The sequence below is a fragment of the Mauremys mutica genome, chromosome 8 (genome assembly GCF_020497125.1).
Source record: "Mauremys mutica isolate MM-2020 ecotype Southern chromosome 8, ASM2049712v1, whole genome shotgun sequence".
Classification (NCBI taxonomy): domain Eukaryota; kingdom Metazoa; phylum Chordata; order Testudines; family Geoemydidae; genus Mauremys; species Mauremys mutica.
The window spans coordinates 37922482-37937101 of NC_059079.1; the positions used below are offsets into that span (position 1 = coordinate 37922482).

The window sequence follows — 14620 nt, forward strand, 5'->3', positions numbered from 1 at the left end:
TACAGCGCTGTATCTCCCTGGCTACAGCGCTGCCTGTAATCCACCTCTATGAGAGGAATAAAGAGTATAGCGCTGCTGCTGCAGCGCTGGGGTGCCAGTATAAACAGGGAATAATCTTAGTACGCTGTGACTGACCTCCGGAAGCTTCCCATAATCCTTTAAAGATAACTCTCTTTGTTTTTGTTGTGAACTCGGGGCTCCCAAAGCTGCTTATCAAAAAAACAAACACAGCTCCTGTTTGATGTGACAAAGCAGAGGCAGGGAGCTCCCTTTGGAACGCCCACTGCTAGTGTTTGTTTGAAGAGAGGGGGAAGGAAGGGGCTTGAGGAGAGAAGCGGCAGGCGGGGGGTGGTCCGTTTCGGAGCGGCTGCTTATCTGGTCTCTGAGGAAAAAAGCAAAGAGGACTATTTGCTTTTGGTGAGTGAGAGATGGGTGGGGGAGGGGGTCGGAACTTGCAAGGCAGCTGCTGACAGAGTGTCAGCTCCAAAAATCAACTCTTTCTCTTCTCCACGCTCCCTGTCACACTCCACCCCACCCCCCTTTTGAAAAGCACGTTGCAGCCACTTGAACGCTGGGATAGCTGCCCATAATGCACCGCTCCCAATGCTGCTGCAGATGCTGCAAATGTGGCCACGACAGTGCACTGGCAGCTGTCAGTGTGGACAGACTGCAGCGCTTTCCCTACTGAGCTGTACAAAGACAGGTTTAACGCCCAGCGCTGTACAGCTGCATATGTAGCCATACCCTTGGCCATGACACCAGGGCATAGCTCTCTATTCTTGCAAAACAAAAAACAAAAAAAGCCATGTGCTGTTTAACAAGTGGTCACATCCTTTGGTTTTGTCTCATCTGAAAAATGGCATTTTCTGTCGCTTAACACCATAGTAGGCCATTTGCCCAGTACTACGTACCTGTTTGACAATAGTACATATTAGAGAAAGTTTGCAAATCTTTCCCACTGTTTGACACTGAGAGCTTCAGTGTTGACTGCTGCGTCCTAGTGTCATCTAGTGTTCGCTGTTAGAGAGATGGATTATTAAAATGTAAGCAGTGGTGAGCTGGAGCAAGTTCCCACAGGTTCCCAAGAACTGGTTGCTAAAATTAGACCTCTGTGGAGAACCGGTTGTTAAAGGGCCAGAGAGTGGGCAAAGAACTCCGGTCTGCGGGCCGGACCATCCTGTTGCTCCCAGGATTCCCAGCTGGGGAGACTGAGGCTCCCCCGGCCCTTCCCCGCTTCCCCACAGCTGCAGCAGGGCCTGCCGCCGGCACCAGCTGGGCAGCTCAGCTGAGCTCCTGAGTGGTCCTGCTGCTTTGAGCTGCCGGCAAGGTAAGGGGGGAAGGGGCTGCAAGCTCTAGGGTTGCCGGGGGGGGGGAGCGGGGACAAGTGGGGCAATTTGCCCCAGGCCCTGCAGGGCCCCCCGGCCCCACGGGTATGTCTCCCCACTTCCCTCCCCCCTTAAATCAGAACTTTTTATAGGGAACCAGTTGTTAAGATTTTGGCAGCTCATCACTGAATGTAAGTATCAGCTGGCCCACAGTAGGAATGCCAACACTGTTAATGCTGGTAGAACTGAGTCAGTACTAGCAACGGTGAGAAATCTTTCTAAAACCTCCTTTAATGTGCACACAACTAGAAGAAAAGTCTTAGCTTGAAATCTTAGGAAATCAGTCAGACTTTGATTGCATGAAATTTAACTGATGGCTTATGGCTGATGTTTTAGGTGTATTTCTTCCAGCCTGTTTTATGATTTCTTCCCATTAAATCTACAATTTGTTTCCTCCTCCCCTCTGCCTGCCCCTCCCCCCCCCAAACAATTTAAAGGGTGGAAGCAGGTTTGCCAAACTTGGCATGTTTGTGAGGCCAGACAAGTTTTTCCTGTTCAGCACAGAATTTCAGATCAGTAGTTCAATTTAAAAAAAAAAAATCACATTTTTGCGTATTACACATGTATGAAGTTTCGGATTTTTTCCTATGCAAAAGAGCCTGTTGCTAACTGTGCCTTCAATGCTAAACCTTATTTCCTTTAATTATGATGTTGAGCATGCATAAGCACCATGTATGTCACACTTTATACAGAGGCAAGTGAATCACTTGAGATTATTATGTTAAATGCTTGCTGTTGTGGAAAGCATACAACAAACTATCATTCCTATGAACTGGAGGTTTCCGTCCAAACAGATGGACAACACACAATGGACAGAGGAAGGTTCTTCCTTAGGTTGTATTTTTTCTTTTCCACTTTAACATACTGGGGCACTGCCAGGGCACTGCGTTTACAAAGCTCTTATTCTGGGGTGAAAGTAACACTCAACACTTATGGGTACGGGGCTGGCTCCCCCAGCCAGCCCATCTGTGCTGCCTGGCCCGCGCCGCGGGGGCTCCAGTGGCAATTTAAAGCACTTTAAGCAGGGTCCTTTGCCTTGGCAGCACTAACGTTGTTGCCTCTTTTGGCCCACCTTCCCGTCAGCAGCCCTGCCGGTAGGGACCTGGCAGGGCCGCAGACGGGGGCCACACAAGGGGTAGTGACACTACACCGGTAATGCTTTAATGTCGGCTGCTACTGACCGGTACTGGTAGCCACTTTTTACCAGTACGCCGTACAGGCCCGTACTGGCTTATTCTCACCCCTGATATTTCTTATTACAAGGTGGGTTACATCTTCTCTTCTCGCTGACTTTCCATCACGCTCCCAGGCCATGACCTCCCTTCTCTGGCTCTGAGTGTTGTTCCCCTGCAGTCTCTGACTCAGGGTTTGGCACAACGTGTGTGTGCTGGGCCTGCCCCTTCCTCTCTTAGTACCTGGGGTGGTGGGGGGGGAGACAGATTGTATCAGCGAAATTATGCTGTCTCTTCCAGGCACTGCCCCAACACCTATATAACTGCTGGGTCCTGACCTCACACCCCATGGCCCCCCCCACCCTAGATACCTACAGCCCCCTGTGCCCCAAACACCCCCACGCACACGCCACGCCCCCACCACCCTAGATACCTACAGCCCCGTGCCCCAAACACCCCCACGCACACGCCACGCCCCCATCACCCTAGATACCTACAGACCCCTGTGCCCCAAACACCCCCACGCACACGCCCCCCCACCCTAGATACCTACAGCCCCTGTGCCCCAAACACCCCCATCACCCTAGATACCTACAGCCCCCTGTGCCCCAAACACCCCCATCACCCTAGATACCTACAGCCCCCTGTGCCCCAAACACCCCCACGCACACGCCACGCCCCCACCACCCTAGATACCTACAGCCCCCTGTGCCCCAAACACCCCCACGCACACGCCACGCTCCTTCTGGCCCTCGCTCCGTTTTTGACGCTGCCCTAAACAGCCTCCGTCCGCAGAGCTGGGGCTGGGGCTGCGGCGGCTCCGGGCCGGGGCGGGGCGGGGCGGGGCGGGGCGGGGCGGGGCGGGCCAGCCCAGCCCAGCCCCGCCCCTTCCCGCGGCGCACGAGGCCAAGCCGGGGGCCGCTGGGGGCGAACGGGCTCAGAGCGAGCCGAGAGCGGAGCCAGTCTCGCTGCGCGCCGGGTCCTGGGAACGGAGCAGGCGGGGCAGCGGCTGCAGCCGGGGCCTTTGCGGAGCCGGACCGACCGGGACCGGGCACCCGGAAGCGCCTGCGCAGCGCCGGGCGGGCCGGCGGCGAGGGGCTGGCAGGGCGCGGGGCCGAGCTCCCAGCGCGGGAGGTGAGACGCTTCCTGGGGTCGGGGCAGGGGCTCAGCTCGGTCGGGACCGGTACCGGGTAGCTACGGGTCTGAGGGGCTGGGCATGGGATCGGGACAGCCCCGGCGAGGGGCTGGGGTGGGGAGAGGGGGCTGTATGGGGGCAGGATATAGGATTAGGGTGGCCCGGGGGAGGAGAGGGGGGCTGTATGGGGGGCAGGGCACAGGATTGGGGTAATCCCCAGGGGAGGAGAGGGGGGAGATGTAGCGGGGGCAGGATATAGGATTAGGGTGGCCAGGAGGAGGAGAGGGAAGCTGTAGGGGGGGCAGGATATAGGATTAGGGTAGCCTCTGGGGGGAGGAGAGGGAAGCTGTATGGGGGGCGCAGGGCACAGAATTGGGGTAGCCTCTGGGGGGGGAGAGGAGGGATGTATAGGGGGAGGGGTGACGTGTGTGAGTGGGGGGGGATAGGTTATGATATTGGCGTAGAGGATAAATTATGGTTTGAGGAACAGGGAGTTGTGTTGAAATAGACAGGGAGAGAATGAGGTGAGATCAGGAAGCAAAAAAACATGGACAGCAGATGTTTCTCAGTTCCGGATGATGAAATCCCAGTTGTCACTCACCTGCCTGGAATAGTTTCTCTGATTCACACCAATATAAAATACACACACAGATCCCTCCAAATAGCACATAAATTATACCACATTTAACACAGTACTAGGTATATTTTATAAGAAAAATGTTGTAACATTGGAACTTTGTATGGGGCTTTTGAGATCAAAATTTTTACAATCTACATCAAGCAAACAGAAATGAAGACAAAGGACACAGTAGCCAAGAGTAAACAATACTGAGAATTGCATTGAATGAAGTTTATAATCTATATTTTAATTGAGAATGTGGCGGAAGGGAGGTCGCTTGTGGAAAGCAAGGGAAAAGCAGTGACTTTTGAGGAAGTATTTGGAGGAGACTGAGAACATTTGATACACTGAAAGAAGTGTGTGTTTTCCACATTGCTCAAAATGACATCCAACAGACCATTCAGCAGTTAAGCTTCCACAACAATGTTAATTCATCTGCATTGTACAGAAGTATAATTTCATTTGTAATTGCTGTTTTTTGCTGATAAGCACCTGTGGGTTTGTCTTCATTGTGAGTTAGCTCAAGTGAGAGTGGCCACACTGTGAAACAACACTTGAACTATACGGAATGGTTGTATTAGCAGTTATTTGTAGCGGCATCTCCGTTAGTAGCTGAGCCATCAGCAGCATTCATGATTCAACCCGTAACCCTGCAAACTAGCTTGAGTTTAAAGCACTAATTAATTCAAATTGGAGTTTTTTTGTGTGTGGACAGGAGTTGGGAAGGGGACAGTACTTGAGTTATACTTGGGACTAACACTGTAGTGAAGACAAGCCCTATGTATGCATTTATATTTGAGGTGGGGTCTGAACCAAAACCCAGAACTTAAGACCCTCAGATTTTGGGGAAATTCAGATTAGATCTGAATTTTGCAGCTCAGGCCTGTCTCTACAGTGATATGTACAATGAATAGTACAGTGTATGCACTGTTTTTTTCTTTGTTTTAAAGAGGGAGAGAGAAATTTGATACTGTATGCCTTACTGCCTATGTTGGCAGACAAGGTTTGGCTTGATAACTGTTATGTCAATATAAAACTTTTGCACCAGGATGCGTGTACAGTAACTCTTAATCTCATAAACACTACTGATATTAGATTCAACTCAATGACTTCCTCAATTTCCTACGTAAAAGAACACTGAACGTTTACAGGTTCAATATTTGATCTCACTGGTCATCTGACTTGTGAGATCTTATTTCTAGGTTCTACATTTGTGTGTAAGAGGTGAGGTAGAGAAGGAGCTGCAGATTTAACCTCAGGTAACTTTAAATATCTCATGCAATACTTGAGCTTCTCAGTTTCCAATTCTTGCTGTTCCTATATATGCATATAGGGTTGTGTTGTTGTTTTTTTTTAATAAAAAGGTTTTCCAAGAGATTTTTCATTTGAAAAATAAAGAAAGAACTTAAAGATGATTTGTTTTGCAATAGCTCCTGAAAGCCCACAATCACAATGGAGTCCCCTAAGTTCCCTGTAAGCTGCGTGGCTACGCAGAAGCCTATTTGGTGCTGCGCAGGCACTCAGGGTACTCGCCCTGTCATGGCCAAGGGAAAGGCGTGGTGGGCGCCCCTCCCCGACCCCAACTCAGCCCTGGACCTGCCACGGCTGGGAGAGGGACACCTATCCTGCAGCCCCAGCCCTCGAGCCTCTCCCCCTGAGCCCAGGTGCTGCAGCGGGGAGAGAGAGCTGGGGCGGAGTCCTCTCTCCCCACTGTAACCCTTGAGCACCTTTGTGCACCCCAAACTCTTCATCCCCAGAACCCGCACTCCCAGCTGAAGCCCTCACACCCCTGTGCCCCAGCGCTGAGCCCCCTCCCACACTCCAAACCCTTGAGCTCCACCCCCGCCACATTAATTTTGTTATGTGCACCATCACCTCCATATTGGTGCACATAACAAAATTGATTCTGCATATGTGTGGGAAAAATTAGAAGGAACACTGGTCCCCATGCTGCTAGGTTTTCTACAAATACCGGAAGAGACAGCCGTTGTCCCAAAGAAGTTACAATAGTATTTGAAACTAGACAGGCCAGTGAGGATAAGGACTCCAATGATGTCAGACATCAGCAGTGATGAGCTGCCAAAATATTAACAACCGGTTCCCTCCTCCTCACCCCACGAGGGGGTCATGCCCCCCCCGGACCTCTGCCCTATCCACCCCCCTTCCCTGTCCCCTGACTGCCCCCTGCCACCCCATCCAACCCCTTCTCTCATTCCTGGTGGCACCCCGGGACCCCTACCCCATCCAACCACCCCTTCTCTCTGTCCCCTGACTGTCCCTGGAATCCCTACCCCTAACTGCCCTCCACTGCCCCATCCAACCCCTGCTCCTTCCTGACTGCCCCCTGGGGACCCTTGCCCCAGTTTAATCCCCCTGTTCCCTGCACTCTGACCGCTCCGACACTAATCCACCTCCCCAACTCCCCTGCCCTCTATCCAACACCCCCTCCCTGCTCCCTTACCGTGCTGCCTGGAGGTGGGGGCCAGGCTGGGCTGGGGCTGGGACCGGAGCTGCCCGGCCTAGGTCGGGGCTGGGACCGGGGGCCGCGCCGCCCGGGCGAGGTTGGGGCCGGACCCGGGACCCGGGCAGGAGCCTCGCCGCCCGGTCGGGACCCGGGCAGGAGCCTCGCTGCCCGGCTGAGGTCGGGGCCGGACCCGGGGGCCGGGCAGGAGCCGCCCGGCTGAGGTCGGGGCCGGACCCGGGGGCCGGGCAGGAGCCACGCCGTCCGGCCACGACCTCGCCGGGCGGCACGGCGGCTGGAACCCTCCTCCCACTGGCGCCCCAGTTCACCTGGTGGAAGCCGCTGCTTCCTTCTCAGCCCTCCCAGGCTTCCCGCGTGAACAGCTGATTCGCGGGAAGCTGGGGAGGGGGAGGAGAAGCCGGAGGAGTGTTCAGAAGAGGAGGCAGAGGCGGAGTGAGGTGAGCTGGGGCCGGGGGAAGGGCAGGGAGCTGCTAGAGCTTTTAAATTTAAAAGCCCTTTTGGAACTAGTTGTCCCTCGCGGGACAACCGTTTCTAAAGCGGCTTCTAAATTTAACAACCGGTTCCCGCGAACCGGTGGGAACCGGCTGCAGCTCACCACTGGACATCAGTGATATTGGAGTTTTCCACTTTGATGTACCAGAGTGTCAGTGACATACCCTCCCTATGCTTGAAGGGGCCCTAACTCTTAGCCACAGAAGACTATCTAATTGAAACAGAGTTGAGAAGGATTCATGGAGAGAGGGAATTTTTAGCAGATAAGTTTTCTTATGTAACTATCCTGTGGAGAATTTTAAAAAAATGCATTTTCTGACACTTAGTCATAGCAGCATGCTTGTAAAAGGGGGAAATGTAGTATTGTGCTCTGGGAGTTCAGTAGCTGTGCTGGAACAATCATCCTGGTTTTTTTACTGGATGCATTTTATATTCCTATCATGAAAATATTCAGTTGCAGGTTGTTGTGTTTTTAAACTCCTTAACTGGATAGAAAAAGTAGAAAAGCTGCCCTTAGAAAAGCTCCTATTGAAAACAAAGCTTTGTGGACTGAGCAGGTTGTTCAGCTTCTGCAAGTGGAGAGAGGGGGAAAAACTTTGTGTGAGCATTTTTTATTTAATGTGAAAACATTGCTGAAGAAAGTATGTACCAAGAGAAATACAACTTGTTTTACGGTATTGGCTGTAAAGTGCCTTAGGCCTGGTCTACACTACGCGTTTAAACCAGTTTTAGGAGTGTTAAACCGATTTAACGCCACACCCATCCACACCAAGAGGCCCTTTATATCAATATAAAGGGCTCTTTAAATTGGTTTCTGTACTCCTCCCTAACGAGAGGAGTAGCGCTAATATCGGTATTACCATATCGGATTAGGGTTAGTGTGGCCGCAAATCGACGGTATTGGCCTCCGGGCGGTATCCCACAGTGCACCACTGACCGCTCTGGACAGCAATCTGAACTCGGATGCAGTGGCCAGGTAGACAGGAAAAGCCCCGCGAACTTTTGAATATCATTTCCTGTTTGCCCAGCGTGGAGCTTCGATCAGCACGGGTGGCGATGCAGTCCGAAATCAAAATCCAAAAAGAGCTCCAGCATGGACCGTACGGATGTGATCGCTGTATGGGCAGGCAAATCTGTTCTATCAGAGCTCCGTTACAGAAGATGAAAGTCCAAAGCATTTTTTAAAAATCTCCAGACAGACGCCATAGCAGGGACTCAGCGCACTGCTGCGTGACAAGCATAACGGAAAGCCAAAGAATCAAATAGACACTCATGGAGGGAGGAGGGACTGAGGACTCAAGGTATCCCACAGTTCCTGCAGTCTCCGAAAAGCATTTGCATTCTTGGCTGAGCTCCCAGTGCCTGTAGGGTCAAACACATTGTCCGCGGTGGTTCAGGGCATAGCTCGTCAATGTACCCCCACCCCCGGAAGGAAAAGGGAAAAAAATCATCTCTTGGCTCTTAAATGTCACCCTATGTGTACTGAATGCTGCTGGTAGACGCGATGCTGCGGCACTGAACTGTAGCATCCTCGCCCCCCCCCCACTCCTTGGTGGGTGATGGTACACTATGGCAGATATCTGTCGTCATCATCAGCCTTGTGGCAGATGGTGTAGTGCAATATGACTGGTATCCATCCTCATCATCATCCCATAAGTACTCCTGACTGGCCTCCCGGTCATTCCCAGTAGACGGTACAGAATGGCTGGTAACCGTCTTCATCATAGCAACTGGGGGCTGAGCTCCATCAGCCCCCGCCCTTCATGTGTAAAGAAAAGATTCTGTACTGCCTGGACTATCATAGCAGCTGGAGGCTGCCTTCTCCTCATTTTATTTCACTAACAAGTCACTGTTTCTTATTCCTGCATTCTTTATTACTTCAGCACACAAACGGAGGGACACTACAACGGTAGCTCAGGAAGGCTGGGGGAGGAGGGAAGCAACAGGTGGGGTTGTTGCAAGAGCACCCCTGTGAATGGCATGCAGCTCATCATTCCTGCGGGATCTGACATGGAGCGGGTGTGCTCTCTGGTTCTCTGATACACTGCATCTCTAGTACACTTGCCCCATATTATAGGCAGGACTGATTCTGTTTTTAGATACCCTAAAGGAGGGATTGACTCAGGGAGTCATTCCCATTTTTGTCTTTTGCGCCCCCGGCTGATCTCAGCCAAGGGCACCTATGACAGCAGCAGAAGGTATAGTGCAATTCGACTGGGTAACCATCACCTCATTGCCAATTTACAATGGCATGGTAGACAGTACAGAACAGCTGCTAACCATCTCTGCTGTCATGCAAAGGAAATGAACGCTGCTGTGTAGCGCTGCTGAATCGCCTCTGTCCACGGCATCTAGTACACATACGGTGACGGTGACAAAAGGCAAAACAGGCTCCACGGTTGCCACGCTATGGCGTCTGCCAGGGAAATCCAGGGAAAAAGGGCGCGAAATGATTGTCTGCCGTTGCTTTCCCGGAGGAAGGAATGACTGACGACATTTACCCAGAACCACCCGCGACAATGATTTTTGCCCCATCAGGCACTGGGCTTTCAACCCAGAATTCCAAGGGGTGGGGGAGACTGCGGGAAGTATGGGATAGCTATGGAATAGCTACCCACAGTGCAACGCTCCAGAAATCGACGCTAGCCTCGGACCGTGGACGCACACCACCAAATTAATGTGCTTAGTGTGGCCGCGTGCACTCGATTTTATACAATCTGTTTTACTAAACCGGTTTATGTAAATTCGGAATAATCCCGTAGTGTAGACATACCCCCACAAAGAGAATCAGTCACAAACAGAAGAACAAAAGAAGGTGACTGAGGTGAGATTTGAAATGATAAAATGATTTAATGGCTTGGATGGAAGAAGTTCCAGCTGTATGAAGAGGTGCAGTTGAAAGTGTGCCTGACGAAGGAGAGTTAATAGGAGGGGACAGAGAGGAAACCAATGTTAAGAGGGCGGTTTGAGAGTGGAGCTGGTCTGTGGAGAGTTTTTAAAACAAGAAGCATAGTAATTGGGATTACTCCAAGTGCAATTATTTACAAAACCAATTGTGACTTTGCACAAACAGTATAGAGACTACATATTGAAAAAATATCATTTTTCTGATTCTTACTATTTAGCAAAGCTTGTGATATTTAGGAAGTGTTAGTGGATATCTAAATTCCGGCACATAAACTAGTTCAACAATACTTTTTCGTAGACTTTTAGTTATTAAGAATTTCTGTGCATTCTAATTGCCATCTGTGTCCTGCTTCCCACTCATTGAATATTTTACTACCTTAGATATACTTTAGGGCTATCGACTAATCGCAGTTAACTCATGCAATTAACTAAAAAAAATTAACTAACTGCAATTACAAAATTAATCACAATCACACTGTTAAACAATAGAATACCAATTGAAATTTATTAAATATTTTTGGATGTTTTTTCTACATTTTCAAATATATTGTGATCTATTACAATACAGAATACAAAGTGTATAGTGCTCACTTTATATTATTTTTATTACAAATATTTGCACTGTAAAAATGATAAAAGAAATTGTATTTTTCAATTCACCTCATACACATACTGTAGTGCAATCTCTATCATGAAAGTGTAACTTACAAATGTAGATTTTTTTGTTGTTGTTGTATATAACTGCACTCAAAAACAAAACAATGGAAAACTTTAGAGCCTACAAGTCCACTCAGTCCTACTTCTTGTTCAGCCAATCGCTAAGACAAACAAGTTTGTTTACATTTATGGGAGATAATACTGCTTTTTTCTTATTTACAATGTCACCTGAAAGTGAGAACAGGCATTCACATGGCACTTTTGTAGTCAGCGTTGCAAGGTATTTACATGCCAGGTACGCTAAACATTTGTGTGCCCCTTCATGCTTCAGCCACCATTCCAGAGGACATGCTTCCATGCTGATGATCATTAAAAAAATAGTGCGTTAATTAAATTTGTGACTGAACTCCTTCAGGGAGAATTGTATGTACCCTGCTCTGTTTTACTCGCATTCTGCCATATATTTTGTGTTATAGCAGTCTCGGATGATGACCCAGCATGTGTTGTTTGATTTATGAACGCTGTCACTGCAGATTTGTCAAAATTCAAAGAAGGTACCAATGTGAGATTTCTAAAAATAGCTACAGCACTTGACCCAAGGTTTGACTCTGAAGTGCTGTCCAAAACCTGAGAGTGACGAGGTGTGGAGCATGCTTTCAGAAGCCTAAAAAGAGCAACACTCAGATGCGGAAACTACAGAACTCAAACCACCAAAAAAGAAAATCAACCTTCTGCTGGTGTCATCTGACTCAGATGATGAAAATGAACAGGCATCGGTCCGCTCTGCTTTGGATCGTTATCGAGCAGAACCTGTCATCAGCATGGATGCATGTCCTCTGGAATGGTGGTTGAAGCATGAAAGGACATATGAATCTTTAACACATCTGGCACGTAAATATCTTGCAACACTGGCTACAATAGTGCCATGCGAACACCTGTTCTCACTTTCAGGTGACATTGTAAACAAGAAGTGGGCAGCATTATCTCCTGCAAATGTAACTGAACTTGTTTGTCTCAGGAATTGGCTGAAGTAGGACCAAGTGGACTTGTAGTCTCTAAAGTTGTACATTGTTTTATTTTTGAATGCAGTTATTTTTTTGTACATAGTTCGACATTTGTATGTTCAACTTTCATGATAGAGATTGCGCTACAGTACTTATTAGGTGAATTGAAAATATTATTTTGTTTTTACAGCGCAGATATTTGTAATAAAAAATAAATATAGTGAGCACTGTACACTTTGTAGTCTGTGTTGTTGTTGAAATCAATATATTTGAAAATGTAGAAAACATCCAAAATATTTAAATAAATGGTATTCTATTATTGTTTAATAGTGCAATTAATCACAATTAATTTTTTTAATCACTTAACAGCCCTAATATACTTTATTGAACCCTTACATCTTGTGCAGAAAGATTTCTGATACATTCAGTTGCTGAAAAAGATTTAAGGAATAGAACAATCATACAAAAAAATTTAGTTTTGTTATTTTAAATAGCCTGTATTCATGTTACTTAATATGGGCGGAAGAGTAAAATGTCAGAGTTGGACTGGAGTTTAGGGAGAAAGAGAAGGCACATATGACATTGTACAGAGAAATTGCATTTGAAAATAGATCCTTCAAATTGTATGTACCAGAAGCTTCATACTCTGTGCATTGCATCAGTTTTTAGTAGAATTCAGAAAGGTTTGCTTCCACTCAGTTTTTCTTCTTCATTTTCCCTTCCTTGTTTGCCAAAGTCTTGTTAATAACATTTCCCTCTGTAGTATATTTGTCAACTGTGGCATTAACAACTCAAAGAACAAGGAGTCTGGTGGCACCTTAAAGACTAACAGATTTATTTTTATTTAAAAAAATAAGCTTTCGTGGGTTAAAAAACCTCACTTCTTCTGTTGCATCTGAAGAAATGAGGTTTTTTACCCATGAAAGCTTATACCCAAATAAATCTGTTAGTCTTTAAGGTGCCACCAGACTCCTTGTTGTTAGTCTGTATCCACAAAAAGATGGCTACCCCCTGATTATTAACATCTCAGTTCATGTCCCTCTTTTGTCTTCCATTTTCCGGAAATGCAAACACAGGTGGTATGCACAGACCTGTTTAACTTGAAAGAATTTACAAACTTTTTTTCACCTTTTTTTATTAACTCTCTTTAATATCTTGTGGTGGGGTGCAGAACTTGAACCATAGTTAAACTTACCCTCTGCTTTACTCAGGTCCTGGATCTGCAGTTCTCTACAGTCTCCCTTTTTGCAGAAATGCAGGTGTCTTGATTAAATGTTTTCCTGTTTTGATTTTTTTTTTTCTGTGCAAAAACACACTGATAGTCAAATGCACTAACATTCCAGCGGAGCAGAACGTCCTGTCACTCAACGCTTATGTTCTAAAAGAGCCTCAACCCTGGAAATGTCAAATGAATTTAGTTTTTAGCCATCCTGAGTGCAGCTTATGTTAGCATATAATTGTCACTGTGAAGGCTGAAAATGTAACAATAGGAACAATTTGAGACTGTTTTATTTATTTTAAAATTTAACTTTCAGTAAAACAAAAAAGAAAGATACGATAGTAACAAAAGATATTTTCTTGCCAAACATTTTTTGTGAATCAGTACAAAGTAGTTTAAACATTGACTCCAGCTCTCTGTTGTGGCACATGAAACAATGTTAACACACACTTTGTTTACTCTATGCTGTCGTTTTGTGATCTACAGCCACAGACTAAGACCTTAATCTTGCAAGCTGTTACTGGTGTGCGAAAACCTGTAGCTGCCTGGAGTCCCAGGGTCTGCCCACATGGTATGTGTTGCAGGATTAGTCTAAAATGGAAATAAATATGCCTTCACTATTTTTTTTTTTAATGTCCCTGGTTCAATCAATACTGGAGCATTTTGAGGATGCATCAGTGATTGCCAATGTTAAGTGCACCCTTATGTGTAGACAGAATTTTATGAAGATGTCACCAGCATGCTTTACTTCCAGACTGAATTAAAGAGGTGATGACCTCCTATAGTTTAAATTGCCTAAGTCTCTAAAGACTTGATCCTCAAAAGTACAGTGTGGCTGCCATTCCTGATGAGGCCTTTGTGAGATGTAGACTTTAAACTTGTGAATTAATTATATATAAATCCCAAGGCCTGACAGAAAATGACAGTTAAAGGAATTACAAATGGATGATAGCTAATAATAAAAGTAAGGAAATAATTATTATAGGAAAAATAGAGCGAGAATTTTCATAATCTTTATACGGCTGCTTTTGAGTACCGTATTAGTCATTTTATAACTGAGAACAAGACACTCAGATTTTTCTCAACTTGTAGTGATAATAGTCTCACTTTTACAAACGCTTAATATCAGAATGTGAAACTCACGGATGCATTGGAATTTGTAACATTCATTATTTAAATCTACTTTTATAATGTTTTTGGGACTCGGGAATACAAAATATAGTTACTGCTACTAAACCTACATGCTCTGTTTTGAAGTTTTTCACAACTACCACAAAGGTTTTGTGTCTTTGTACTCTTGCTACATCTAATTTAATGTTTCTGATTTCAGTAAGACTGACATTTTGTTACTTGGGTGAGAAAATATGAATCAACAGTAGTACAGTAACTCCTCATTTAACGTCCTCCCACTTAACGTTGTTTCCAAGTTATGTCACTGCTCAATTAGGGAACATGCTCATTTAAAGTTGTGCAATGCTCCCTTATAACGTCGCTTGGCTGCGTGCTCTGTCCACTGCTTGTAAGATTCTGTGGAAGAGCAGTGACTTT

At 46.8% G+C, this 14620-nt stretch overlaps 1 protein-coding gene across 3 annotated transcripts in view; it reads left to right on the forward strand.

Annotated features, from left to right (window-relative positions):
- The first annotated feature begins 3482 nt into the window (after positions 1-3482).
- Positions 3483-14620, forward strand: part of SLC35A3 (solute carrier family 35 member A3) — a 35036-nt gene continuing 23898 nt past the window's right edge. The window contains exons 1-2 of one of the 3 annotated variants that reach the window (XM_045028356.1): positions 3634-3691; positions 13559-13643. In XM_045028356.1, the coding sequence (XP_044884291.1) occupies positions 13641-13643 (3 nt within the window). In that variant the 5' untranslated portion in view covers positions 3634-3691; positions 13559-13640. Of the gene's footprint in view, positions 3692-13407; positions 13644-14620 lie in introns of those variants that run through there. The other 2 variants (XM_045028358.1, XM_045028357.1) reach the window with 2 other exon arrangements.